General features: G+C 36.6%; 4 protein-coding genes across 4 annotated transcripts; 3 read left to right on the forward strand and 1 right to left on the reverse strand.

The window, feature by feature from the left end:
- Positions 1-9,609: 9,609 nt before the first annotated feature.
- LOC113284311 (E3 ubiquitin protein ligase RIN2-like) lies at positions 9,610-15,844 on the forward strand. Its single transcript, XM_026533748.1, has 12 exons — positions 9,610-10,232; positions 10,399-10,476; positions 11,452-11,538; positions 11,636-11,757; positions 12,482-12,578; positions 12,710-12,815; positions 13,556-13,713; positions 13,818-13,955; positions 14,038-14,105; positions 14,617-14,847; positions 14,971-15,358; positions 15,455-15,844. The coding sequence occupies exons 1-12, from the start codon at positions 9,993-9,995 to the stop codon at positions 15,509-15,511; spliced, it is 1,770 nt and encodes a 589-aa protein (XP_026389533.1). The 5' UTR covers positions 9,610-9,992; the 3' UTR covers positions 15,512-15,844.
- Positions 15,845-15,894: 50 nt separating this feature from the next.
- On the reverse strand, positions 15,895-17,137 carry LOC113284312 (protein INAPERTURATE POLLEN1-like). Its single transcript, XM_026533749.1, has one exon. The coding sequence runs from the start codon at positions 16,968-16,970 to the stop codon at positions 16,194-16,196; it is 777 nt and encodes a 258-aa protein (XP_026389534.1). The 5' UTR covers positions 16,971-17,137; the 3' UTR covers positions 15,895-16,193.
- Positions 17,138-17,697: 560 nt separating this feature from the next.
- LOC113280579 (mavicyanin-like) lies at positions 17,698-18,314 on the forward strand. The gene is made up of 2 exons (XM_026529190.1): positions 17,698-17,866; positions 17,974-18,314. The coding sequence occupies exons 1-2, from the start codon at positions 17,698-17,700 to the stop codon at positions 18,312-18,314; spliced, it is 510 nt and encodes a 169-aa protein (XP_026384975.1).
- Positions 18,315-22,192: 3,878 nt separating this feature from the next.
- On the forward strand, positions 22,193-26,795 carry LOC113284313 (transaldolase-like). The gene is made up of 12 exons (XM_026533750.1): positions 22,193-22,537; positions 22,630-22,711; positions 22,833-22,908; positions 23,006-23,089; positions 23,181-23,285; positions 23,560-23,640; positions 23,725-23,789; positions 25,060-25,129; positions 25,219-25,296; positions 25,433-25,530; positions 25,621-25,756; positions 26,385-26,795. Exons 1-12 carry the CDS (start codon positions 22,381-22,383, stop codon positions 26,529-26,531), a joined length of 1,179 nt encoding a protein of 392 aa, XP_026389535.1. The 5' UTR covers positions 22,193-22,380; the 3' UTR covers positions 26,532-26,795.
- The last annotated feature ends 165 nt before the right edge of the window (positions 26,796-26,960 follow it).

The following is a 26,960-nucleotide window of genomic DNA, read 5'->3' on the forward strand; positions in this document are numbered from 1 at the left end:
TTAACTTTTGATCATATATGAGGTAATTATAGTTCATGGACGTAAACACAACATATCCCATAATATCTTTGCACTATATAAACCATATTGCAAAATTATCTTCCAAATCATTTAGAATTTAAATAAATAAATCTAAAAACATTGCAAGATGAAAATCGTTGAAATAGCTATGTGTAATAACAATATTTGCTATTCCAAACCCTAGTTATCCTTCTTAAAACATAAGAATAAATTCTTATAAGAAGTTTCCTAGGCATTATAAAACCCTAAAACCAAAAACAAAACCGTACTAAAATCAAAGTACACTATCTAAACTCTCATGAGTTTTAATCCTTTGAGCCTGTGATTGACAACATTTACCGCTTCTTCGGAGAAGATATCCTCATTGAGAAAATATTTCACATGCGTCTTTATGAGAACAAGGTCATAATTAACCTTTTTCAACTCAGTTCGTAACACATCGAGACCTTTCATAGTGTCAACGAGTTGCAGTTTTGCTTCCTCAAAGTATTTAAGAAAATCATGAACAACTTCAGCAGAAACCATCTCAGCATGCTCTACATATTGATGAGTATATGCATAAAAGCATGAGACATCAGGACAGTCTTCAGAGTTTTGAGATGTGACATTGTCTTCTTCCACAAGAGTTCTTTCTACTTTCCTTTGGATCCGAAACTGTTCCCCTTATCAAGAAATCCTTTCATGAAATTGCAAGTGCGAGAAGGAGATGACATTCATGATAAAAATAAATAACATAGAGTGAGAGGACTAAACTCAATAGGATAGGTATATAAACGGTTTCACATGAAGTAATTTCAGGGTTTCTAAAGTTGGTTCGTGACATGTAACATAGGTACCCGAAATTTTTCTAAAGTTGGTTCGTGACATGTAACATAGGTACATGAAGTAATTAGATAAGCTGTAAAAACCCATCCACAAGGCACAAAGGTTACACAACAAAAATTTTCTAAGTAAAAATCTTCTTTCACAAGTCTTAGCTCAATAAATTTTATGTTCTCAAGAGAGAAAAATTTAGAGCACAAGATTAGCACAAACGTCATTTGAAAATAACTTAAGATACAAAAACAATAAAATGTTGGAGTAAACTTTATCCAAAGCAAAATATTCATGCAAGCTTGTTTGTAGACAATATTCTAGCTATGAATGAAAAGAAAATAACTCAACTAAACAGAGACAAATTTGACATCAAGTATACCTGATCATTAGAATATCTTACTCAACAAGATTTTTTATGAGTAGGATTTCAACCTTGTGATTAAATAACGCAAGTATGAGCTTTATGCTCATCTAATTAATAATGTTTATGACTAAATCTCTTATTTCTTCTAATTTTTTGAGGAAACCCTTTTTGATGTGAAAAATTATCATAAAACTTACTATCATCAAAGTGAAAAAGTGGGGGTACAACAACCTCACCTAATATTTCGCTTAGCAATCTGTATGGACAAACTCCAATATACTTTCTAGAGAATCAACTAGATAGTCAGACTCAATCTAGATAAAAAGTATATCAAAGAGTTTATATCTCAATCTCTCGATTTGATATATACTCAAGCAAATAGAAATCTGCGAGTCTTTATCAAATACTAGAGAGATAACTTGGATGGTACCAAAGACCAATATCCAAGTGTCAATCAATTTAAATCAACAACCAAAAGGTCGGATATTCTAATTGATTGAACAACGCACAACCTGTGATATTTCAATTATATAACAAAATATAATGCGGAAAAGAAATAACACAGACACCAGAATTTTGTTAACGAGGAAACCGCAAATGCAGAAAAACCCCGGGTCCTAGTCCAGATTGAACAAACACTGTATTAAGCCGCTACAAACACTAGCCTACTCCAAACTAACTTCAGTCTGGACTGTAGTTGAACCCCAATCAATCAAACTGATCCAAGGTAAAGTTATGCTCCTGCGCCTCTGATCCCAGAAGGATGCTACGTACTTGATTCCCTTAGCTGATCTCACCCATAACTAAGAGTTGCTACGACCCAAAGTCGAAGACTTTAATAAACAAATCTGTATCACACATAAAAGTCTACAGTAATAGATAAATCCGTCTCCCACGAATATACCTATGAGTTTTGTTACGTCTTTTGATAAATCAAGGTGAACATGAACCAATTGATAAACCAGACTTATATTCCCGAAGAACAGCCTAGTATTATCAATCACCTCACAATAATCCTAATCGGCGCAGCGAAAAAAGATATTGTGGAATCACAAACGATGAGATGAAGTGTTTGTGATTACTTTTCTATCTTGCCTATCGGAGATATAAATCTCGAGCCAATTATTACAATCGTACTCGTAACGATAGAAGATGCAAGATCAGATCACACAACCACAAGAAAAGTAGTATCGGTCTGGCTTCACAATCCCAATGAAGTCTTTAAGTCGTTAACCTGGTTTTAGAAGAAGAAACCAAAGATTAAAGGAGAATCGACTCTAGCTATGCAACTAGTATCACACGTAAGGTGTGGGGATTAGATTTCCCGTTGCTAGAGTTCTCCTTTATATAGTCTTTCAAACCAGGGTTTGCAATCAATGTTAGCTTGGTAACAAAGCATTCAATATTCATCGTCAGATGAAAACATGATTAGATTCAAGCTAATATTTCTCAACCGTTGGATCGAAAACTTAGGTTGTTACACACAAATGAAATGTCCAATTTTGGGTTTGCGAACCGTTCCCAAACATTAACATTTGTTGGTTCAACAATAGTTAACTAAATGGTTAGCCATATGATCACTTTCATATCAACCATATTCTTCTTCACCATAACTAGTTCAAATGACTCAAATGAACTAGTTAGAGAGTTGTTCAATTGCTTAGATCTTATGTAACTACACAATACACAATCGAAGCAAAAACGATTTGATTTACTCGAATCGGTTCTTGAACTTTATAGCCACGGTTTGCAAAAGCATTCCTTAGTTTATATAAACATGAGTTCAAGAACAACCGATTTTAGATATAACCTGCTCAAGTTCGCGGGCTGGGTTCGCGGACTTAAGCTCACGGAAGGAGTTCACAAACTGCATCAGAAATTCTCGGGTCGAGAACTTCCGCCAGTTCGCGGACTTAGCTCATGCCACATTCCGTTTCTCTTGATCAATAAAGTTCGCAAACTTTGGTTCAAGGAATAAGGACTTATACATATGTGTTTTCACAACAATGCTTATATCCTACCAATGGTTATGTAATCTAAACTCTCATTTCAATCATTGAAACATTCTCAGAGGACGTTATATAGCCGTTATTCACAGACCATTTTTCTTCAGAGCAATTTTCAAAGTGGTTGAAACATAACATGACATTCATCACTAGGTAAAGATGAATTTGGCTAAAGCGAAAGCTTACCAACACATATTTAGAGAAATAGATAGGCGAGTTAAACTCGGCTCGAAATAGCAAATGTGTATAATGAAAGTCTATACATCAACACGACTTTTGTCTCAAGAGTAAGAGATAGAATAGATAGACTTTTGAGTGACAAATAAGTTCAAGTCTCCACATACCTTTTAGTCGATGAAGATCCACCAGTTCCTTGAGTAGTCCTTCGTCTTGTATGATGATTGCCTTGGAGTCTTGAGCTCAACTACACTTTCTATCCTAGTCCGAGACCTTTAGCTATGTAGGCTAGAAATCAAGACTTATAGTTTTGATCACTAACATTGACAAACATGCTTGAGATAGCAACGCATGCGAGTTCGACCGAGCAATGCTCTAACAAAAAGTACGAAACCAAGTTTGAATCCTTACCAGAAGAAGTTTTTCTGGAGAAATTTGACAGTCTGTTGATAAGATCTTTGTACCCTTAAATTAACAGATTCAGGTTGTCCTTTCCATTTCCATTGTTGCTTACACCTTCTGGTACCTTTTTCACACCTTGAGAACCATTCTCAAAATTAGTTTGAAAAGAATTATTTTGATACTTCCTTGACCGAGTCGTGTGAAATCTGTTATTACAGGTTCGAACATTAGAGGAGAAAATTGAACTGATCTTCCTGGAACAATTCTCAGGGTGAGTCCTAAAAACAATTAATTTAGACATACGAATATCAGTTACACCTTTGAGTATTAAATCTAAGGTGTATTGGAGTCAACCAATATAGTTATCATCCAACCCTAATTTGCATTTCCGTCGAACATGTACCTTTGTATCACAAATGAAATATACTTTCTGAGCACCAGAGTGATTAAAATGAGTAGATTTAACATAATCGTTAGAAGTTTCCTTCCTTCCGAGAGATGCAACAATTCCTTGATTAGAAAAAGTTGTAAGAACATCTTTAGTAATCGGAAGGGATTGTAACTTATCTTCTGAAACTGATTTCGTTAGAGAACCATGATTAGAAGTTGTCATGTTTTCTAACATCTCAGTTTTGTCAGAAGCAATAGGTATATTGGACTCTTTAGAACAAACCTTGCATTGAATAGAGGATTTACTCAATAGTTGTTTAATCTCCAAAGTATTCCCCTATTGGCCTTGAGTAAATTATTTGACGAGCTTACTTCGGCTTTTTCTTCACGGAAAATCTTTAACTGAGAGTCACGATCACTAACCATACCAATAAGCATATTGACTTTGTGTTTCAGCCGAATAACTTCAGTGGATTGATATCTATCCTGTCTTAGAATTAGTGCACTTGCTTTGGCTGTTTACCTTTCTACTTCAGAATCAGACTCGTCAGTGAGATAATCAGGGTAACACTCATCAATATTTGTCTGCTTCATGGGAACAAAATGTTCATCTATATGCGAGATCGACAAGTCTTTCTCTTTAATAAATTTCATAGAAACATAACTTTTATTCCTGGTGATGCGTTTGTCAGAGGTAGCGTTTCTGTCCATAGAGTCAGATTGCTACAAACACAGACTTATGAGGTCTTAGCGTGATTTCCTGCTCTGATACCAATTGAAAAAGCGGGGGTATAACAACCATACCCAATAATTCGTTCGACAATCTGTATGGACAAACTCCAATATAATTCCGAGAGCACCAACTCAAAAGCGAGCTAAATCAAGAGATATATCAAAGAGCTTAATCTCAATTTCTCAATACAATCTTCAATCGAACAATAGAAATATGTGAGTCTGCTTGATATGAGAAATAACTTGGACAGTACCAAAGACCAATTCCCAAGTGCCAATCAATTCCTATCCAATAATCAAGGTCGGATTTACCAATTGATTGAACTACGCACAACCTGTGATATTTCAATTATATAGAAAATATAATGCGGAAAAGAAATAACACAGACACCATAAATTTTCTTAACGGGAAAACCGCAAATGCAGAAAAACCCCCGGACCTAGTCTAGATTGAACACCACACTGTATTAAGCCGCTAGAGACACCAGCCTAATACAAGTTAACTTCAGAGGGAATGTAGTTGAGCCTTAACCAAGTCTCACACCGATTAAGGTGCAATCGCGTTCCTTACGCCTCTAGAACCACGCCGGATTCTGCGCACTTGATTCCCTTAGCTGATCTCACCCATAATTAAGAGTTTTTACAACCCAAAGTCGAAGAGTTATAAACAAACCCGTCTCACACAGATATGTCTATTCTGATAGATAATCTGTCTCCCACATAAGTACCTATGACGTTTTTTTCCGTCTTATGATAAATCAAGGTGAACATGAATCAATTGATAATCCGGTCTTATACTCCCGAAAAGCAGCTTAGAAATATCAGTCACCTCACAATAACTTGACTATATGGCAGTAGAGGAAGTTACCGCGGAATCACAAAGTCTGAGACGAAGAACTTTGTGACTACTTTCTATATCTTACCTATCAGAGATAAATCTAGAGCAAATCTTAGAAATATAGTACTCAACACGATAGAACAAGTAAGATCAGAACATGCAACTACAGAGAAAATAATTGGGTCCGTCTTCACGAATCCCAAATGAAGTCTTCAAGTCGTTAACCTAATAGGGTTTTGGAAAAACCTAGGTTAAAGGAGAACCAACTCTAGTTTGCAACTAGGACACATGAAAGTGCTGAGATTAGGTTTTCCAGTTCCTAGAGTTCTCCCTTATATAGTCTTTCAAATCATGGTTTGCTTATAGTCAAAGATAAGATAGTTTAGTAAGAAAGCATTCAATATTCACCGTTAGATGAACTCCTAATTTAAGATTCAAGCTAAGTCTGCTTTAAAATAAAGCAATAATTCTCCACCGTTAGATTAGCTTATTACACACAAGTGAAATATACCTTCATTTAGATGTGGGTAACTATACCTAAATGTGTACATTGAGTTAGCTCAATAACAGTTAACCGAAGTTAGCCATATGAACACTTTTATCTTAACCACATTCATCTAACACTTCTAGATCAAATATGATGATCAGTCAATCATGAAAGATAATCAAATGAATCTAATTGTATTTCAAATAAAGTTGTTCAATTGTTCACTATCTCATAGAAATATATATGAACAAATTGAAACAAAATCACATTGATTCGTAATTGTACAAAGTACTTATACAAGAATCAATTCATGAACATTAAGCCACGATTTGCAAAGATTGCATTCCTTTTAAATGTTTAGTTCATGAGTATGAAAATCATGCTTAACCGATTCTAGAACTTAAACCACTGTGTTTGCAAACTAGGTACGTGAACAGCAGCTCTGGATCTTGGCATGTCCAGCCGTACGCAAACCAGGTACGTGAACAACTGTCATGGACTAAACTCAGGTAGAATCGTTCGCATACAAGGTACGCAAACAAGGTTCCTGGACCTGAATCATAACAATAGAGTTTGCATACTAGGTATGCATAACGTGTTGTATCCAGACATGATTAATTGTTCTAAACTCCCATTTCAATCATTGAAACATCCTTAGAAGACGACAATAGCTGTCTCACAAAAACTATTAGCTTCAAGTAATTTTCAAGTGATCGAATGATCAATACGAAACTTTCCAAGTCGACGTCAAATGATTGTCTCACACAAATCATGTAAGATGTTTCAAGGCAATTTTCACATGATCATCTTTTGACTTAATATTTAGTTTCCAACAAATAAATTGTCTCCAACTAAACTCGTCAAGAATAATGATGAACATAGTTAAAGCAAAAAGCTTCCAACACATATTTCGAGAAATAGATAAGCGAGATAAACTCATCTCAAAATATCAAATGTTTATAATGTAAAAGTCTATATAGCTATACGACTTAGTCTCATTAGAAGATAGAATAGAATAAACTTCTGAGTGATAGATAAGTTTTAGTCTCCACATACCTTTTGTTGATGAAGTTCCTCAAAGCTCTCCTCAGTAGATCTTCGTCTTCAATCGATGAACGTCGTGAAGTCTAAAGCTCAACTATACATTCTATCCTAATCCGAGACATAGCTATAAGTAGACTAGAAATCAAGACTATAGTTTTGATCAACTAAAGTTGACAAACAAGCTTGAGATAACAACGCTTGCGAGTTCGACCGAGCAGTTCTCTAACAGGTACTCTCGCGTTTTCAAACAAAATCTAAATCCCAAGGATGGAAAATGTAATGTACTTCCACAATCAAGTTGGATGACACTTAATAAATCAGTCCTAGCCTGTATCCCTTCATACCAGATGATTTGTTTCATGTTAAAGGAAATTACCAATAAGATAGATGCCATACAAAGAGACTTTTGGTGGGGAAAAGAGATAAGTTCTAGAGGATATTATTCTCAAGCCTGAACAAGCCTCTGCAAACCTATAAAATCAGTAGGCTTAGGCTTCAGAGATGCAAGAAAATTCAATATGGCAATGATCACTAAAGTAGCTTGGAGATTACTGCAAGAGCCTAATTTTCTTTGGGAAAAAACACTAAAACCTATTTACTTCAGAAAGAATATATAATTCTTTAAAGGTTAAACAACCAGATAAGGGTTCTTGGACTTAGAAATTTTTGTGTAAAGGATTAAATCTCATCAAAAAGTACAGTATATGAGAAGTGAAGAATGATCTAGACATTAATGTTTGGGAAGATAATTGGATCCCAGGTCTTAGTGTGACTCTAATGCAGTAACGAAATCAAAATAATGATTTTCTAACCGTTGTAGCGGATCTCTTTGACCCAAATACAAAAAAATGGAACTTCACCCTAGTAAACTCCCCCCCCCCCCCCCCCCCCCCCATCAATAACAACATTGATAGGTAATATTTACCTCTTCTTGGACAAATCACATAATAAAAAAAACAGAGGACAAGCTTAGATGAACTCTTACTAAATCAGGAGATTATAAAGTTAAGTCAATGTATGACAAACTCAATGAAGTAGGCACGTATAGTTAGTTTGTCTCTTACAGAATCATTTTGGATAGATTTTTGGAAATTAAACATTTCTCAAAGAATTAAAGTTTTCTTTTGGATATGTATCCAGAATGCCTTGGCCACTAACACAAAATTATATGGAAAAGTAAAAGATATTGACCCATCTTGTCCAATATGTGGTGAGGAATTAGAAACAACAAAACATCTCTTATTCCATCTTAGATATGCAAAATTGGTATGAGAACAAGAACCTAATCCTATCAAAATTCAGTTCAACTCAACATTTAGCATTCTTGACCCGTGTAAACAATGATTTCACAATACAAACCAATTAATTTCGATAGAACTTCTTCTCAAAAAAATGTTGTTCATTTGGAAGGATAAATGCAACAAAGTCTTCGAAGAAAAATCCAGAACAACTTTGCAATTATCCATAGATATACAAAAACATAACTTATACTGGTCCTGGAAAAAGTCTCGTCAAACAGTTAGTAACAAGCAGCAAAAGAAACCAAATATACCATGGATAGCTCCAGCTACAGACAGTCTCAAAATCAATGTAGATGCAACATGGATTTCAGAATTCTATTATTCCACTTATGCTTTAATTTAAAGAAATGATAAATGTGAAGTTGAAGGAGGAAGAGCAAGAGCCTCCACAAGCTCAGACCCACAAGAACCAGAGGCGGTAGGCATTCTTCAGGTAGCTTACTGGGCTAAAGAAAAAGGGATCACAAACTTTAGCATGAGAGCCTCTTCAATCGTCTCAAAAATACAACCTCAGAAGTCTCGTGGAAAAGCAGGAATATTTTGGAAGAAGCAGAAAACATGACAAAATCTTGCATAGATTTTTTAAAATTTTATTTTATCCCTATAACAGGAAATCAAGTGACTGATTCCTTAGCTAAATTTGCAAAACTTTATCTTGATGAATGGATTGCACCCATCATCCACGGGCATATATAGCTCACAAACTTCTACTAGATAAATCAAACATGAAAGAAACACTAATCTTTGTATTAGATAGCTCTACAATTTTTGTAACTCAGGCCGATGAGCCCTAATTTCATCTAATGAAATCCTTTTTACAGAGAAAAAGAGAGAAAGAAAAGGTGTGAGACCTTGTGATCTGTGATGCATGGCCTTCACAGTTTATGCAGAGCTCACGTGCAGGACTGTCTTCGGACATGTAGAACGGTTGCTTGCCAAAGTCATTTTTGAAAAATACAATCATACATACAAGCCATAATTCACTATTTGGTACATATGATACGACTAAAAAGGTCAAAAGAAAATACGAAGAATAGTCCGATCCTTTATTCTTCTTCTTCGTCCCCGCAAATTTGACCTAATCTTCTTCGTCTTCTTTCTGACTCTATCTCTCTGCTGCTGCTACATGAATCCATGAAAGAGGAAGACGTCATCAAATTTCACCGACGTCTAATCTTTCTCCATCTGATCTCAAATTAGAGGTTCATTTCTCATCATCGATCTACTTTCATTCTCAATTTTCTTCATTTTTATTAAGTTTTTCCGAATTCAAGGTGGTGTCGGATAGATTTGGCTGATCAATTAGGGTGGAATTTGATAATAATGGTTAATTATCGGCTGTGATGAGACTGCCGAAGAGGCTGTGTGATTGTTGTCCTAGAGGAGGTGGAGGTGTAAATTATTACTATTCGGAATGGGTATTAGTTACATATCTGTTTCAGTGGTGTGTGCAGTTGGGAGTTTCTTAGGGCTACAGTGGTGGACACTATCTTTACTAGACAAGTTCAAATTAGATGGTTTAATTGCTGAGAATTATATACATTCTGAGAATGCTAATCATGCACTTGACTTACTATTGGGATCCAATGTTATAATTGCACTGTTGGTGAATTTTGTGATCAATCTATACGTTCTGCTCATTTTGTGTCTCAAGGTAAAATCATTTCTGTTATTGCTACTCACTTTTGTTGGTTTAAACTTAATATGTGTAGCGTAATCATGCTTATAACTATTGTTAGTATTGCTTTTAAAGAAAAATGAACAACATCCATTGATGAACCAAGTTTAATAGTTAATATTTCCTATTTTGTGATGAGCAGGCTATTTTTTTTGTCCAGCTGCATGCAACTGAGACGCGAAAAGTAGTGGAACGATGTGTAAATTACATTATATACAAGGTAATCTTGTTAAGTTGATTAGTTTTGGGTTCTCAGGCAACAGGCAAGCCAGTGTATTAGGATTTATATTGTCTTTGTTTTTCTTGATATGGGGCATTGTTATTGGTAGTTCTTAGTAACTTAGAATATTCTCAATTCTGTTGTTTCTCAATCTACAATGTTCAATAGAATTTGGATAACATGATTTTGGTACTGATGGCTTGCTATATAACAACTTATGGTTTTAGCAAAGGTTAGGATTTAGGAGTCACATGCTGTCTGTATAGGTGCAGTCCATGTCAAATCAATTTGGACTTGGGCAGAGCTTCTGAGCAGGCCAAGCTCAGTACCTTGTCGCAGGAGTAATTTAGATATACTACTTAATAAGAGTGCCACCCTTTTCAAGGGTAGGAGGGCTAGTGCAGGCATATTTTCTGCTGTTGTTCATTATATTCTGTCTGGGATTTGTTACTAGTTTAAGGATTTGTCATCATCATTATCTGTTATTTTGGCCTGTCACTTTATCTCATCTTCATGGTGGCTAAAAACCTCGCGATGTCCTGTTAATGGAATAATGATGGCAACTGTTGGAATCGATGCTATCTTGGAAGATCTTGGAAAATTTCTGTGCTATTTATTGCATTTACTAATACCGTTCTAATACTTGTGTTGCATACTCCATGGATATTAACGATTATGCTATTAAGTCCTCGTTTCTTTTTCTTCCCCCAAGTCTCTTTTCTATCTAGAAGAAAAAATAAAATCCCTACATGGCTACGAAGCTTCAAAAAGGTGAATATAAAAATGTATCAACAGTACTTCATGGAAATTCATATCCCCATCCGTGTCCTGTGCTGCTGTTTAGTAATTTTAGATTTATATGAGTAGGTTATGCTATTTTGTGGAATCTTATCTGGCGGATAATTTGTTTTATTGATTAAAACAGGTCCCGTAAAGTCTATTAACCAATAGTTGTTGATAATGTGTATATGATAGGGGGCGTTTCTTCCTTTGATTGTACCACCCACTGTTTCCCAAGCAGCATTATGGTCAACTTGGTTGACAGTTCTCTGTACCTTGAAGGTAACAAACACGTATACAATTGGTAAATGCAGGTGTTCTCTGTAATATGTATATCTATCTTCTAATTCACCCCTAAATTGCTGGTACTTCTCCACAGATGTTTCAGGCATTGGGTAGAGACCGGCTGGAATGGCTGAATGCATCTCCTTCTGCAACACCATGGACATACTTTCGCGTCTTTTCTGTTCTGCTGCTGGTTCTATCCGCTGATGTCTTCTGGTATATTCCCTAATGCCTTGTTGACAGAATTTCCATTTATTTATAGTTCTGTTCAGGAGTTCCTTTGCTTTTATTGCTTATGTTTGACCTAAATGTGTGGTGTATAAATAATTTAATTACGTATGATCACACAATCAATGCTCCTAGAACAACTCGGTGAAGGCCTAGACTTTCCATGCTCTATGATGCGTTAGACAAGTTCTTTAGCATTTAAATAATATAGGGGTATCCGGGTACATGTATTTATATCCTTGAGTACATACATCAATTTACTCTAAAGAAGCATAAAAACGAAAAACAGCAATAAAATTAACAGCAATGATTGATCAGACTATTTTCGAAAGTCTTGTTAAAGAGGAATACGTAAGACTGGTCTTTCGGAATTATAAGCATGCACGATTTTCTAATGCTGTTTATGATGTTATGAGGATTGTATTATTAGCGATGGCATTGATCTACTGTAGTACCACGAAGAACTTTTAATATTATTTATTTGCATGACAGTTAGTGATCAGTGTAAACAAGAAATAATAGGGTAGTGCAATATTTATTTGCATGACAATTAATGGTCAGTGTAATCAAGAAATAATAGGGTAGTGCAACTGTGCAGGTCTATCCCCATCTGCTAAAAACTTCTGAAATTGTTCAGTCCTGTGTCTGGATATATGTATTTAAAGTTACTATGAACTTTGAGCTGTCTCTTACTTGTGTTTTATGCCTACAGGTTAAGACTTTGTATCATAATATATAGATCACTGGGTTCAACTATGTTTTTGCTGTTATTCTTTGAACCTCTCAGTATTGCTTTTGAGACTGTACAGGTACTTCTTTAAGCAAATTTCAGTTTCTTGTTACATTCCTGATGCAGAAGCTTAGCTTAACCATCAAAACTGTTCATGTTCAGGATTTTAAACTTAGATTGGTGATATTCTTTCTATGCAAATTTCTGTAGGCGGTGATGGTGCACGGATTTCAGCTCCTTGATATGTGGCAACGACATTCAGTAGAAAGCAACACAGATTGCCAAAGCTCCCAGCTCTTTAGCAGATCGGTGGCAGGTATTTGTGTAATTTCAGTGTTCTGACATGTGGTGCACATGTATCTTGCACAAGGAGTGGTTGTTAAGGCTTGGTCCTTTTTTTTTTGACCCAAGGATCTTATCTCTCAAGTCTGTAACCTCTTTTTTCTTATGTAAGTTCTAAATTAAAATCTATAGGGTTCTTTTATGTCTGGTTCAACTGGTTTAGGTATGGCTTGTCACTGTTGTCAAATCAGAAGACTATCGTTTATATAATGTGCACGCATGCTACATTTGAAGGAAAGTGAATGTGATAGCTTTTTACTAGCCCAAGGTAAAAACTACAAGGGAATCAAGGCATGTACATTTCACAAAAGAAATTAAGATACATCAGAACCCGGGGGTGAAACTGTTCAACCATACTAGTAACCAAAATAGTGTAGGCAATGGTATTTCTACTTGTTGGTACAGACTGAGATATGCAAGCAAAACAGAACCAGGGACCGGAAAACAGAACCAGGGATCACAAAACCAGAGTGTTCTGGAACTTTAGATCTTACATTTGGGGCCTGGATATTCAGATGAAATCTTGAAATATCATTTCTCTTTTCTTGCAATGGTGTAGGTTAATTTAGTAACACTTGATACAGTTGCATTGCTCTCTAGCAAAATTTTTAGTTTGTTGAGATGTTGTACCTACACAATTAACATTCAGATTTATAGGGTTCCTAAATATTTTGGTGGTGATCTCGTTTCCTTTCTAACGAAGTGTCTTTGTAGGTTCTTTATTGGAATGGAAGGGCCTTCTTGTTCGGAACTGTGGTTTTGTCCTAGACATAATGACCTGGTTGATGGCTCTCGGTCATTACTTGCATATCTGGTGGCTTCACGGCATGGCGTTCCATCTAATTGATGCAGTCATTTTCCTAAACATACGCGTAAAAGCTTTCATCCATTGTTATAATGTATCTGATCTGAATTTTTTTGTGTTATCCCCTGTGCGAATTCCTCCTACTTAGCTATTTAATTTACATATAAACAGGCTCTGCTAAGTGCAGTTATAAAGAGGATCAAAGGATTTGTTAAGCTGAGAGTAGCTCTTAGTTCTCTTCATGGGGCACTTCCTGATGCGACATCTGAAGAGTTGCAAGCATATGATGATGAATGTGCCATTTGCAGGGTAATCTTAGTTTCCCTTACCCTTTTTGTTGATTTTACTCTTACAAAGGTCCTCCAGAACTGATGGATATGTGAAATCATAGGAACCAATGGCGAAGGCGAAAAAACTATCCTGTAATCATCTTTTCCATCTTGCATGCCTGAGATCATGGTACGCTTTACAATCATCGATTTTTATCTTTTAGGCTTTGATTTGTGCTCTTTTCAAGACTCTGAATGACATTTGATGTGAAAGGCTAAAATCATCGATATAACTCTGACTTGAACTATCACATAAAGTGCCAACAAAATTCTGGCCACGATATCAAGGGCAGAGCCAACTAGGGCTGTGGGGGTCAGTTGCCCCTTAATGGCAGCTGAGCCCCATACGTTTTAACCTCTCTCCCAAGCCTAATATAGGTCTCTTAACAAACTATTCTTTTTTATTTTATCCCAAGTTAATTTGCTCCCATGAACTCAACAATTGTTTTTTGCCCCCTCCGGACCAACATCCTAGATCCGCCACTGCATCTCATGTATGGTTGTCGGTTGATGATGTAAATGGAAAGTCGACCATTCATCTTTTGGGTCCTGTAGTTCGTCCTTTTGCACTTAGCCTATGCTGTAAAATATTATTATCGTTCATCTCATTATCTCATTTTGAAAGGTGTGTTAAAACACAGGTTAGATCAGGGTACGAACGAGGTTTATTCATGTCCTACATGTCGAAGGTCGCTATTTCCAGGCGCACGTGAAAACAGTACTCACTCCCGTACTGAGGAAGCCTTGAATAATGAACATCTTGCCCGTCAAATAGGTTATGGATCGGACACACAAAATGCACCAGACCGTGTCCCGCCTGCAGGAACATTTCCTAACCAACCACAGGCTCCTCCTGATGGTATCCCGTGGAGGTTCGTTTTCATGCTTCTGTTGTCCTCATTTTCTTTTGTGGCTCAGCCACTTCTGTTAACCTCTTTTGCTGTCTCTGTTCATTTATTATATCTTTTTCTCCTTATTTTTTAAAATTTCTGTAGAGTTGGGTTGGAATCAAATTGGGGACAACCTTGGCCAAACCAGGGTTCCGATGGTGCTGGTCCATCAAGTACTGCAGTGAGATCAGTTGGGTTAGGCAGAGTTCAGATGATGATGAGACATTTAGCATCTGTGGGTGAAACCTATGCCCAGACTGCCATTGAAGATGCTGCATGGGGTCTTTGGCCTACGCCACATCCCCAGGCTGCGTCTGGCTCTTCTGTTCTTCCTCCCCAAGCTGCTGCTGCTTTAGGCTATAATGGACATATTGGTGGTTTACGCATCAGGAATCCCACTCATTCTGTGAATGATAACATGTCAGCTATACTTGCCATGGCGGAGACTGTCAGGGAAGTGCTTCCCCATATTCCCAATGAAATAATTTTTCAGGTAAGATTAGTCGACTAGTATTTATTTGTAGGAATATAAAGCAAATACTCCTTTTTAATTTGTGACATCTCATTGACTTGTACATTTTCTGTGCAGGACTTACAGCGTACAAACTCTGTCGCTGTCACTGTAAATAATCTACTTCAAATGTGATTTGTAGTCACTATACATACATAACCTCTAAACATCTCAAGATTTTGTATATATAGCGACATGTTTTGCCTGAAAATAATGATCACAAATTTGGTCTAGAAGTAGTGTGACAGTCTAGTCTAGTCTACCTTCATATGGTCGGAGGTTTTTCCCATTTTCTTGATTTGGTTTCCAAATTGTGCTGTGATTGTCTCAAGTCTGGGTTTTCTGCGAAAGAATTCACTGAATTCACTTTTATAATGCATTTCTGAGAAACTAAATGTTGTTTCCAAAACAAAGTGTAGACTGCAGAGATGAGTTTGATGCAATAAAAAAGGGCACATTTTGAATTATGAATTAACTAGTTAAAACCCTGTTGTTCAATAAACACAATGTAGCTACAAAATGATCTTCCGGTACCGATCAGCTGGTGGTGCAAACTTGTTACAAAATTGAGCCATTATCAATTTTCATTCAAACCTCAAGAAAATAATGTACTGACAACAATTTTTTTTAATTCAACAACTATGATAACAGTAGCAGCTAATGAGATTCAAACAAGAACCGAAAAGCTAATAGCTTAAGACACAAACTGAAATTTACAAGAACATAAAAGACTTCAGGAAAATCCGAGTTGCATAACATTCCTCCTTACTGCTGCTGCAAGAACATCAACAACCCTATGCAGAACTGATGTGATAGATCAATGAATAATTAGTGTTAATGGGATCTTGCATTGTTCAAATTCCTTAACCAATTCAACATCACTGAACCCTAAAAAGAATTGAGCAAGTCCTTGAAGATAAAGAGCAGATTGATAAACATCTGTAGCACTAATAATCTCCATTAAAATACTTCTTCTTAATCTATTAGCATCTAAAAACACACTTACTAATTCATCCATCTGAACACATACATCGCCACTAATTGCTTTCAAGATTTCATTCTTCCCTGTAGAATGAATCCAATCATACCCAACTTTGTCAATAAACCCAGATTGTAATACCCTATACCGATTCATAATCCCAGGAAGAATCAATCTTAACCCACATTCCATTTCTTCAACTTTACTGATCAAATTATTTGATGGGTATTTCCAAACAAGTGGGTAATCTGCAGATTTTTCTGCAACCCCATCTTCATCATCGTCGTTGCTGAGTAATGATCTTAAGAGATTTGTGAAGATACTAGGATGAAAATCACCAAACCAGAGAAAGGGTTTTTGTATTGAATTATGCCAAGTTGGGAAAAGAAGTTGAGAAACATCTTCAGAAGCAGCAAGATCTAGGGTTTGGTAATAGGTTTGGAAATGGTGGTGGAACATCTGAACATGAGTTGAGAGTAATTCTGGTGGAGAAACCATTACTGAACGACTTAGTAATGGGAGAAGAGTATTCCTTAAGGTTGTAATCCATTCTTCGTGGAAATCTTTGAAAAGTCGAGAGCTTTTCTTAACACCAATCCATGATAACTTACTCATATTGATCTTCTTGAAAGGAGGAGATGGATGATTTTCTTTTTCTTTTTTCTTGGTTTGGTTTTTGTTTCGCTCTGGTGGTACAAAGAAAGAAGAGAAACAGAGGATATAATAATAATCAGATATTTTTTTCTTCTTTGGAACGGAGTATATATCGTAACGTCTGCAAGTGCGGTTGCAGCGAGTTAGCTCCTGGTCAAGTGGCACAGCGGCACATCCACTGCAGCAGCTACATTAGTCCAACAATGCAGCGTCATCGGAGAATAATTCTTCTTGGCAGACCGTCTAAACAGATGACGACTCTGACTGGGTTCAGGTGGTGGCCCAGGCCCAGCTTTTTCTTTTTCTGCAGGCCTTCGTTTTTTCCTGTTGCGCATTATTTTGCAAAATCTTGTAATTTCCAACCATATTATTTTTACCGGTGCAGAAATCTTGTACAGGTCAGTACTTGTTATTATTTTATTGTTTTTCTACTAAAATCTCAACTTTTTAATTAAAAGAAATAAATAATTCATCTAGACTAATACAGGCTATATAACTTGTTTGATATGCTTCAAAAAACCAAAATGCAATCCTTGTCGTTTCATACAAATAAAAAAAAGAAACTTAGAAAAATCCGAACCGAACTGGCAAAAGCTAATAAACAAGTAGAACGATTTATGCGTGAATTCGGCAAATTCTACAACTATTTGTAACAATCTACGAGTTCATTCATTTAGACTGAATGGCCATGGGGTTTATTGAGAAAGGTCTTGTAATAATCTTCATATGTACTGCTTTTCATGTTTCCTCGATACTTTGTGAAGTCTATAAGGTTGGAGGCGATGCTGGATGGACTGCCAATTTTGATTACCATACTTGGTCTTCTTCTAAGACTTTCGATGTTGGAGATATCATCGGTGAGTAAAATTTTCTAATTCCCTGCGAATCGCTTACAAATCTTTTAAAATTCAGTCGTCGACGCATCATTTCCGATCTGATAGGTTGTTTTTGTTGATGATTCAAGAATTTGATTACACTGCGGGAGACCACAACGTGATCGAAGTTAACCACACTGACTTTCGGACGTGTAATCAATCTCGCCCGGTGGTTAAGTATACTAGTGGAAATGACTCCATAACCATCAACAAAAGAGGTCATTACTATTTTATCTGCGGTACCCCAAGCCATTGTGAAGATGGGCAGAAGGTTGACATCAGGGTAGTTCCGGAGTCTTCAAAGCAATCCACAACACCTTCTGCGCCAGCTCCATCTAATGGCAACAGAGTTTGTACCGTTTCTTTCATGGCCCTGCTTGGCAAGGCAGCAACGGCTGCTTTAGTGATTTTCCATGGTTTTACTTACTAGGACGACGAGTCTACACCATCGCATGCAAAAAAGGGAAATCTTTGTACCAGATTGTATTGTTAGAGCTTTTTAATCAAATCTATATTTGTAACAATTTTCTAATGTAATGTATCAAGTCTGATATGCATTGGTAATAAATGGGCACATGGAAATGCTTATGCCCTTGGTTTGGAATTGGCCAGACATTTGCAACTGTCAAAGTTCATCATTGAAGGGGATGCAATAAACATTCCGGTGGCGGTTTTCTGGTTCGATTCAAGACATCCCATGGAGGATCAAGTCAATCATCTTAAGTTTTAGAGAACAAAGTCATGGATTTGTAAACATAAGCTTTACTTCTTATCAAGGTCTATAAATTGTGCAGCAAGTCAATTGGCGATTTGCAAAAATGTATCAGGATGTTTTTTTTTTAATTATTTATTTCTTTTTCTTTGGAAGCAATTTATGAGGATTCAGAATGTTGATCCAAACGTAAGTCAAAAGTATATCCGGAGAGAAGCAAAAGGCGACATAATTTTTGAATGGCTTATAGAAGTAAATATGTTAACTTTTTGTGGAGTTTCTTTTTTTTTTTTTTTTTTCTGACTTCTGAGATGTACTTTTACTTCGTACAATTTTGTTTCTATGAAAAACATAAACACTTCTATTTCTCACTGGAAAAAACATTGTAAGTCGAAAAGTCGAAAATCATTTGGAGACCAAATTTTACACTTAATTATAAAAAGCAAAATAAATCAATAAATTTGTAAAATACAAATACTTTTTTTATGACTTATGAGAATGACTTTTCTAAAAGCAGAAGTGGTTCTACTTAGCCATTGATGAAATCACTTTTTGATTTCTGGAAGTAAAAATATTAGAAATTACATAGTTTGGGCGCACAAATCCAGAGTGGTTTCTAAAAGCAAAAGAGTTAAACTTTTGTGAAAGATTTCTTTTCTTCTTTCTTCTACTTTTGAAGAAGCAAAGTGCTTCTATTTCTGGTATCCCAAGTTGCTAAACAGGTCCAAAACCTATTGCAAGGCCATAACATAAAAACAAGTTGAAAATGCATGTCAAAAAGTTTGAAGCCGGAAATCCCCACCACAGGCCACTAGACGCTCCCGGTTTTGGACTCTACTTACTGCAGTACATTCCAGACTTCCGGTCACCGAGCAGTTCTTAGGCCGGTTCCAATGGGGGTTGGCTAAGCCCTCCACTTGCCATGCCAGCTGGCCTGGCAAACTGGCCGCGCTACTATGAAAAAAATTCTAAGCGACCGAGACTCCACTGAGAGGTTGAGACTAGCGGTGGAGAGTCGACCGCTAGCGGTTTACATAAGACCGGTCGGTCTAGTCATCGTCGGTTATTAAATAGTGAACTAACGACTATTTCCCCACACGTCTCCCTATAAAATCACCCCATTCAGTTCAATTTAATCACACCTCATTTTCTCATTAACTCTATCATCTTACTCTTTTGTACCTTTAATCATCTGTTTATTTTTTATTTTCAACTCAATGGATTCTTTTGACGAAGAAGTGCGTATTCATATGGATCGATTTGAAGAACAACAACGAATATTCGTTCAAGCGTTGAAACAAATTGATGATGAGTCAGATGAAGATAAAGATCTAACCAACAACTTGTTGCAGCTATATTCATCGGGGCAAATACCCAGAGATCCAGAGCCAAAAGAAGTGTTCACAAGAAGATATACGTACCGGGGTCGAGATGAATCGCACAAGAAGATGATGCACGATTATTTTCTTCCTGACGGTGTGTTCTCTGATGAAGCTGTTTAAGTTTTAATTTTTTAACGGTCATTTAAGGTAGCGGTCTAGACTCAATTGCTAGCGGTCTAGACTCAACCGCCAGTATTCCTTATAAATATACCTTCGCTTCATCAATTTCAAAATCACACCTTCTCTTCGCTTCATCCATTTCAAAATCACACCTTCACTTCTTTACAAAAACACTTTTCTGGTTAATTTATGGATGATCCCAGATTCACCGAAGATGAAGATTTATCTCTTTGTAGAAACTATGTAATATACTACCCGAAGAGAGGTGAAGAACGACGGATGCACGGTTTACCTAGTATGGGTTATTTTGGTAAAATTCATGATGCCTTCTGCACTGAGACAGGTAATCCTCATAACCGGGATCGTGCTTCTTTGTTTTGCCGATTCATGGATATCAAAAAAGAGCTTGTGGATTTTATAGCTATGAAAAGGATTGTCACTCGATATCGTCTTAGAGGTGAGACAAATGCTGAATTGGGAATACGAACTCGAGACAAGTGGCGAAGATGGAAACGAAAAGATTTCGAATACGAAGCGCATTACCAAATTCTTAAGGAGTTTCTAATAACTCGTATGGGATGTTAGGGTTAATATTAGTTTTCATGGATGTTGTCAAGTCTAAGGTTTAATGTAATGAAAAAACTAGTTTAAGTTTTAATGTAATGAAAAAACTAGAACAATTTCATTCACCATAAGTTTTAACTACTACATCTTCATTAACATTAAAGCTGATACATTAATTAATTAAGTGACACTATTTCATCGTGGTCTTCATCTTCCTCATCTTCATCTTGAACTCCAAATTGTTTTTTCAAATTTCTCTTATTTCATTTTTCTTCCAACTCCTCTGCTAACCTGTGCATCTCCATCCCCCATACCATATATTGTCTGGGAGTCATTATTGCGGTGTTTGCATTTAGAATCTTATTCTTGTCGATGTTTTTTCATCTCCCTATTCAAGAACTGCCGGTCTACAACTCTTTGCTTTTCGGCAATCTTCTGATTCTCTATCAAAGTATCCAAAACACCTTCACTTGGTTCTCCTTCTTGGGCAGCTTTTCTCGCTGCTCTTGCAGCGTTTCTTCCTAATAATTTTCTCTTAATCGCAGCATTGACATTCAAGTTGGAGTTGTTGTTTGTTATGGTTTCTGGTGAAGAAAATGGATTCTCCGAAGGGGGATGAGATGACTGAGATGGTTGTGAAGCTGACGTTGAAGGTGAAGAAGTGTATGGTGAACTTGCAGGTACATTATGCATGTTTGCTAACACTTCTGGATTATATTTCCCATGTTTGAAGTGTATGGTGAACTTGCAGGTACATTCTGCATGTTTGCTAACACTTTCAAAATATGATAATAACTTTCATAAGCAAAATTTTCCCCATGTTTATGGTGCCAATCAGTTCGACACTTTTGTTCGACATCAACATCGACAAGACCGCTCGCTCGAGCACGAGCAGCGACATACAAGGCAACTTGGGCGTTGATTATAACGAAGCGACCGGACAATCCATTTGCATCACGATCGTTGATGTTCATATTTTCATCACGAAATTTAGCAAATATGTTATTCCACAACTTGGTAGATTGTTGATGGGCACCATCGACACTATCTTGTGTATAGAACACATAGTTTCTGCAAATGCTTTCATCTTCGGCTACGGTAAATTTTGCACCCCTAATCTTCTTAGTTTTATTAGATTGAGACATATTAAAGAAATTATATAATACGAGTGAATGAAAGAGTTGGATGATGAAATTGGTTTTAGATTAACAAATGTGAAGAGTAGATGTGAGTTAAAATGGTAGAGGAATGTGGTATTTATAGGGGAAGATTTATGGCCGTTGGATCAGATTCTACTCAGCGGTGTAAACTAGACCGGCCGGTCTTATAGAAGCAGCTAGCGGTGTAGTGAACACCTAATGGTGTAGACTTGACCGACCAGTCGAGCAATTTGACCTGGCCTGGCACCCCAATATTTACCCGTTATAACCTGCCTTGTCACACGCACTAGTCCCTACAACTATACCTCCGCAGCATAAACTTCAAAAGCATCGAAAACTGGGTTCCTGGATCACGTCGAAATGATGCTGACATTTAAAAAAAGAGGTCAAGTGTATCCAAAACCAGTTGGCGTACACTTGAATATTTGATGAAGCATCACGTGGAATAACTTCGATTTAGATTCTCATCTCATAGCCATTCGATACTAACAATACAATATATAACTACTCCTTCAGTCTTCTTCATCCGTTTCCACTTTTTCTCTGAATCAAAAAAAAATGTCTGTAAATCTACGATCATCGTCTTCTCCATCACTATCTCTTCTCAAATCAAGAGAATGCAGCAGACTCGTTTCAATCCAACCAAATCACCTCAAATTTCAGAATAAGAGAAGAACATCATTCCCTCAAATCTGTGCTGCTTCCGTTCAAACAGGTTTCTATCTCCATCCTTTTCTGTCTGTTTGGCTTTACTGATAGAGATCGATGATCTAATCGTCAAATTCTGGATGATATGAATAATTGCAGGTTCAAACAGTACTGAACTAGATGCAGTATCAAGCTTCAGTGAGATCGTTCCTGATACTGTCATTTTTGATGATTTCCAAAGGTATTTTCATTCATTTCTCTAATTATTAATCCAGTTATTTGTGATTAATGATTGAATTAATCAAATTACTTGTGATTAATGATCTAATTAGTTGTAATCAATGATCTGAGTTTGTTTATAGGTTTCCACCAACTGCTGCCACTGTTAGTTCTTCACTGCTACTAGGTATTTCTAGCCTCCCAGATACCATTTTCAGGGTAAGTATCCGCTTAATTAATTTTGGTTAAAACGTTTTGATTTCAGACATTACTTAAGATTTATTGTATGTTGGCATTTTTTTTTTTTTTGGTGTAGAATGCTATTGAGGCTGCTCTTGCAGATTCAGAGTGTTATGCTGTCGAGAATTCAGAGACTCGCCCTGCTTGTTTCCTTAACAAGGTTTTTTTATTTGAATTATTGAATTGTTTTTGATTGAGCTAAGTTCACCTTTAAATGGAAATTGAGGGTTGTTATTGATTTGTATGTGAAGGCTTTGGTGAATGTTGGGTCTGATTTGGCTAAGTTAGTCCCTGGTAAAGTTTCGACTGAAGTTGATGCTCGTTTGGCTTATGACACCCATGGCATTGTTAGGAAGGTAATTTATATGTTTCTGTTACCGTCTTTCAGGAACCATTTTGTTTTATTGATCACACAGTTGGGATCTTGAGTTGACTTAGCATGTGCAAATCCTACTAATGCTTGGCTTAAAGCTTTCTTAATGGCATTCTGCGTCATGTTATTTTCTGCTTAAATCCATTGAGCATGGGAGTTCACTATATTAGTTAGTCGAATGTGTGTGAGACAGGATTTTACAATTCAAAAAGCTTTCTGATTTCACACGCTATATACATTTACCAATTAACTTGTAGGTGCATGAACTGCTGAAGTTGTACAATGAAGTGGAGATCCCAGTTGAGCGTGTTCTCTTCAAAATTCCCGCTACTTGGCAAGTAAGAACCCAGTCGCAAAAGTATTTATGCTTGCTTATTGGAGGCTGGTGTGTGTAGTCTTTGAAATTTTGGTGGTGATTTCAGGGAATTGAGGCCTCTAGATTGCTAGAATCTGAAGGCATACAAACACATTTGACTTTCATTTACAGGTATTTAATAGTGGCATTTATTTTGTGAATCTTGCTCTTTCTCCTTTTTGTGACATCTCACATGCTCAAACCAAAATTAGTGTACTTAAACATCTTCCTATGTGATGTGCATTATATTTTGATATAATAGACAGAATGTACTGAGGCCAAATTCTTATTACCGACTAACAAGGTGGTGAACCAGATCTATAGTTATAAGGTGATGCATGTTGGGATATGTGAGCATGGTGGGAATTAATAACCAAGGTTTCTACACCAGTTTTGTTACTATCAACTGTGTACTAGATACAGTTCTCTAGGTCTATATTGTTTTACAATGACTAGCGCATGTAGGATGAGTTAGAGTCAGCTTTGCTGTTTCTTTATTTAAGACTTCAGAGACTCCAGGTAGTGAATGCCGAGTAGTGGAGAAAAAGTATCCCAAAATGATCAATACTGCTCCTTGTGTTGAATTGTTTTGGAAAGATATGTTAAGATGCACAACTCTCAGAGTTAGTGCTAGCCACATGCCTGGAGGATGACATCAGGAAAATAATGTGACCAATGCTAAAAACAAAGAGGAAAATTTTTAACAAAACTTATACCGGGCAAATTAAGTGAAATTTTTTGGGCAGTTTTGGGAACCAATATTCAAAGAACAGGGTACCTAGATTTTTACTTATAGATGGAACACTGCGGACCTGAAATTCGATTAAAATTTGAAACATCCTGTGCATATAGCGTTGAATTGACTGCAGGACCAGTAAAACAAATCTTTGGTGTATGTTGAAGGGTCTAAAAGGTAGTCTGCATAAGGTGAGATGAATGATTAAAATTTATACAATAGAGTAACATACATAAGGTGAGCTGAATGGTTAAAATCTAAATAACATCTTGTGCGGTTATTGAAATTCAGTTGAGAAGTTACTAAGATTACTGTGACTCGGTCACTCCAGACATTTCAGCTAATGTTGGTTTAATGTATTTCATGGTACGTAGGTTTCTCAGTTGACATAGTAAAACTCTTGGAGAGTGAACAACTTGGCGTTAGAACCCTGAAAGACCTTAACTTTCTGACAGTTAAACTTGGCCTATTTCACTGATAAAGAAATCATGCATCATGAGATACTTGTGTTTATCAAAATTTATTGTGTTTTATAGGTAGCTTCTCTTGTATCTTCTCTTTTACCTTTCTCTTGTATCTTCTCTTTTACCTGATGTCAAGCAATTCTAAAACGGGATTACTTGAACACATTTGTGATTTATTAACCAGCTGATTGTATGTCCTCAGCTTTTCTCAAGCAGCAGCTGCAGCTCAAGCTGGTGCATCTGTTATCCAGATTTTTGTTGGTCGGCTTCGGGTATGTTTTGTTGATCATACATGCACATCATATGCACAAACTTTATCGAATAAGGTGGACTACTATCATCTTATAACAATGCTTTTCAGGATTGGGCTCGTAATAATTCTGGTGACCCTGAGATTGAAGCTGCTATCAAAAGAGGAGAAGATCCTGGGTTGGCTTTGGTTAGCTCCTGTCTTATTCGTTCATCCTTTAGCGTATTTCTGCCTTGTCATTTTATTATGTCTAAGGGCCATTTTTATTTTTGTCAAAATAAACAAGGACAAGATGGTAAACATCATAAATCCTCTGTGATTGCAGGTAACCAAAGCTTACAATTATATCCACAAATATGGACATAAGTCAAAGTTGATGGCAGCAGCCGTTAGAAACAAACAGGATTTGTTCAGCCTTCTGGGGTAAATCTTATCTTTCAAAGAGAAAAACACTTCCAGTATAACTTTGATATGATAATAGTTTTCACATGTCTGGCTATATGTCAATGACAGGGTTGATTACATTATTGCCCCACTGAAGATATTGCATTCACTCAAAGAATCCTCTGCTTATCCTGATGAAAAATATGGATTCGTGAGGAGGCTATCCCCAGATTTGGCCAGGGAGTACAATTTCAAAGAAGAAGAGGTATGGTTATTTGCTTGATCTTTGTACTTTTGCAGAAGGAGTTTACTTGCTTACATATACATAAACTACATGGAACATCTAAATCCTTTACTCTCTTGTTTGGAAGATAGTATACTAGAATAATCTTGTTTAAGGTGTTTAATGTTAAGTAGTGAACAAATTTATTTCTCTCGGGCTATTATGATCACCTACACCTAATTTAGTTTAATAGAACTGGTAATTTAGGTTAATAATGTTGGTTACGTCTCAGAGTTCCCTGTGAAAGCACAACTGAGAGGAATCACCAAACTCACTAAGTTGACTGGAAAATTTGTAAGCTTTTTTTAGTCACTTGCACAGATGTGAAATTCAGTTTGGGACGCATTCTGTTGTCACCTCCTTTCAAGTGGTTGAACTGCTGACACTGATGTTAATATGCGGAAGTTCCCTAGGAATAGAGTACCTTTTTTGCATAGTTGGATTAAGTACTGTAGTGCATGAACTGTCAGCCCTATTGAGGATTTCACAACTACAAAAATACTTGGCTTATATTATATTCCTCTTACTTTTGTGAGTTATAAAGTTCTTATACATATCAGATCATTGCTTTCAGATAGTATGTGATTTTTTTCCTATTTTTCGTTTGCAGCTTGTGAAGTGGGACCAATTGAAGTTCGCTTCAACAATGGGATCTGCTGCTGAGGAGCTGCTCGCATCAGGCTTGGACGGATACGTTAATCAAACCAAGCGTGTTGAGGAGTTGTTTGGTAAAATCTGGCCTCCTCCAAACGTCTAATAAAGTGAATTAGCTTGTTTTAAAACGATGTGTCAAAGCAGAGTTACTCTTCTTCCTTGAGAAATAAATGTTTGGAACAGGATGTAGTCTGTTACTTTGTTTACAAGTCAGAGAACTTATGCAGTTCATATTTGTACGCGTGAATGACGATGACAACAACAACAAGCAAATCTGGTTTGACATCAATGGCATGTTACCTCTTTAGCACCTTTTACCTACCAAATTCAATTAGAAGATGAGAACAAGGAAAATTTTCCTTATTGATTTTTGCTCTTTGGTTTTCTTTTGTGGCACCTCTCCCTCGAAACAATTCATGTTTGCCCAATAATCGGATGAAGTTGGTCTGAGTTTATGGTTGTCTGAAAAAAGAAACTCTTTCAGTGAGAATTTTTCCTCACCATGTAACTCATGAGATTCTCAGGACGCTTG

Source organism: Papaver somniferum, chromosome 5 (genome assembly GCF_003573695.1).
Source record: "Papaver somniferum cultivar HN1 chromosome 5, ASM357369v1, whole genome shotgun sequence".
NCBI classification, from domain to species: domain Eukaryota; kingdom Viridiplantae; phylum Streptophyta; class Magnoliopsida; order Ranunculales; family Papaveraceae; genus Papaver; species Papaver somniferum.

Bases quoted from the DNA above. Each gene is read 5' to 3' on its own strand.
- LOC113284311 (XM_026533748.1), top strand. From the start codon at position 9,993: ATGGGTATTAGTTACATATCTGTTTCAGTGGTGTGTGCAGTTGGGAGT. The intron at 11,758-12,481 runs GTATATTCCCTA...TTATGCCTACAG, and splicing joins CTATCCGCTGATGTCTTCTG to GTTAAGACTTTGTATCATAA. The intron at 13,714-13,817 runs GTAAAAGCTTTC...ACATATAAACAG, and splicing joins TCATTTTCCTAAACATACGC to GCTCTGCTAAGTGCAGTTAT.
- LOC113284312 (XM_026533749.1), bottom strand. From the start codon at position 16,970: ATGAGTAAGTTATCATGGATTGGTGTTAAGAAAAGCTCTCGACTTTTC.
- LOC113280579 (XM_026529190.1), top strand. From the start codon at position 17,698: ATGGGGTTTATTGAGAAAGGTCTTGTAATAATCTTCATATGTACTGCT. The intron at 17,867-17,973 runs GTGAGTAAAATT...TGATGATTCAAG, and splicing joins CGATGTTGGAGATATCATCG to AATTTGATTACACTGCGGGA.
- LOC113284313 (XM_026533750.1), top strand. From the start codon at position 22,381: ATGTCTGTAAATCTACGATCATCGTCTTCTCCATCACTATCTCTTCTC. The intron at 22,909-23,005 runs GTAAGTATCCGC...TTTTTGGTGTAG, and splicing joins TCCCAGATACCATTTTCAGG to AATGCTATTGAGGCTGCTCT. The intron at 25,297-25,432 runs GTTAGCTCCTGT...CTGTGATTGCAG, and splicing joins AAGATCCTGGGTTGGCTTTG to GTAACCAAAGCTTACAATTA.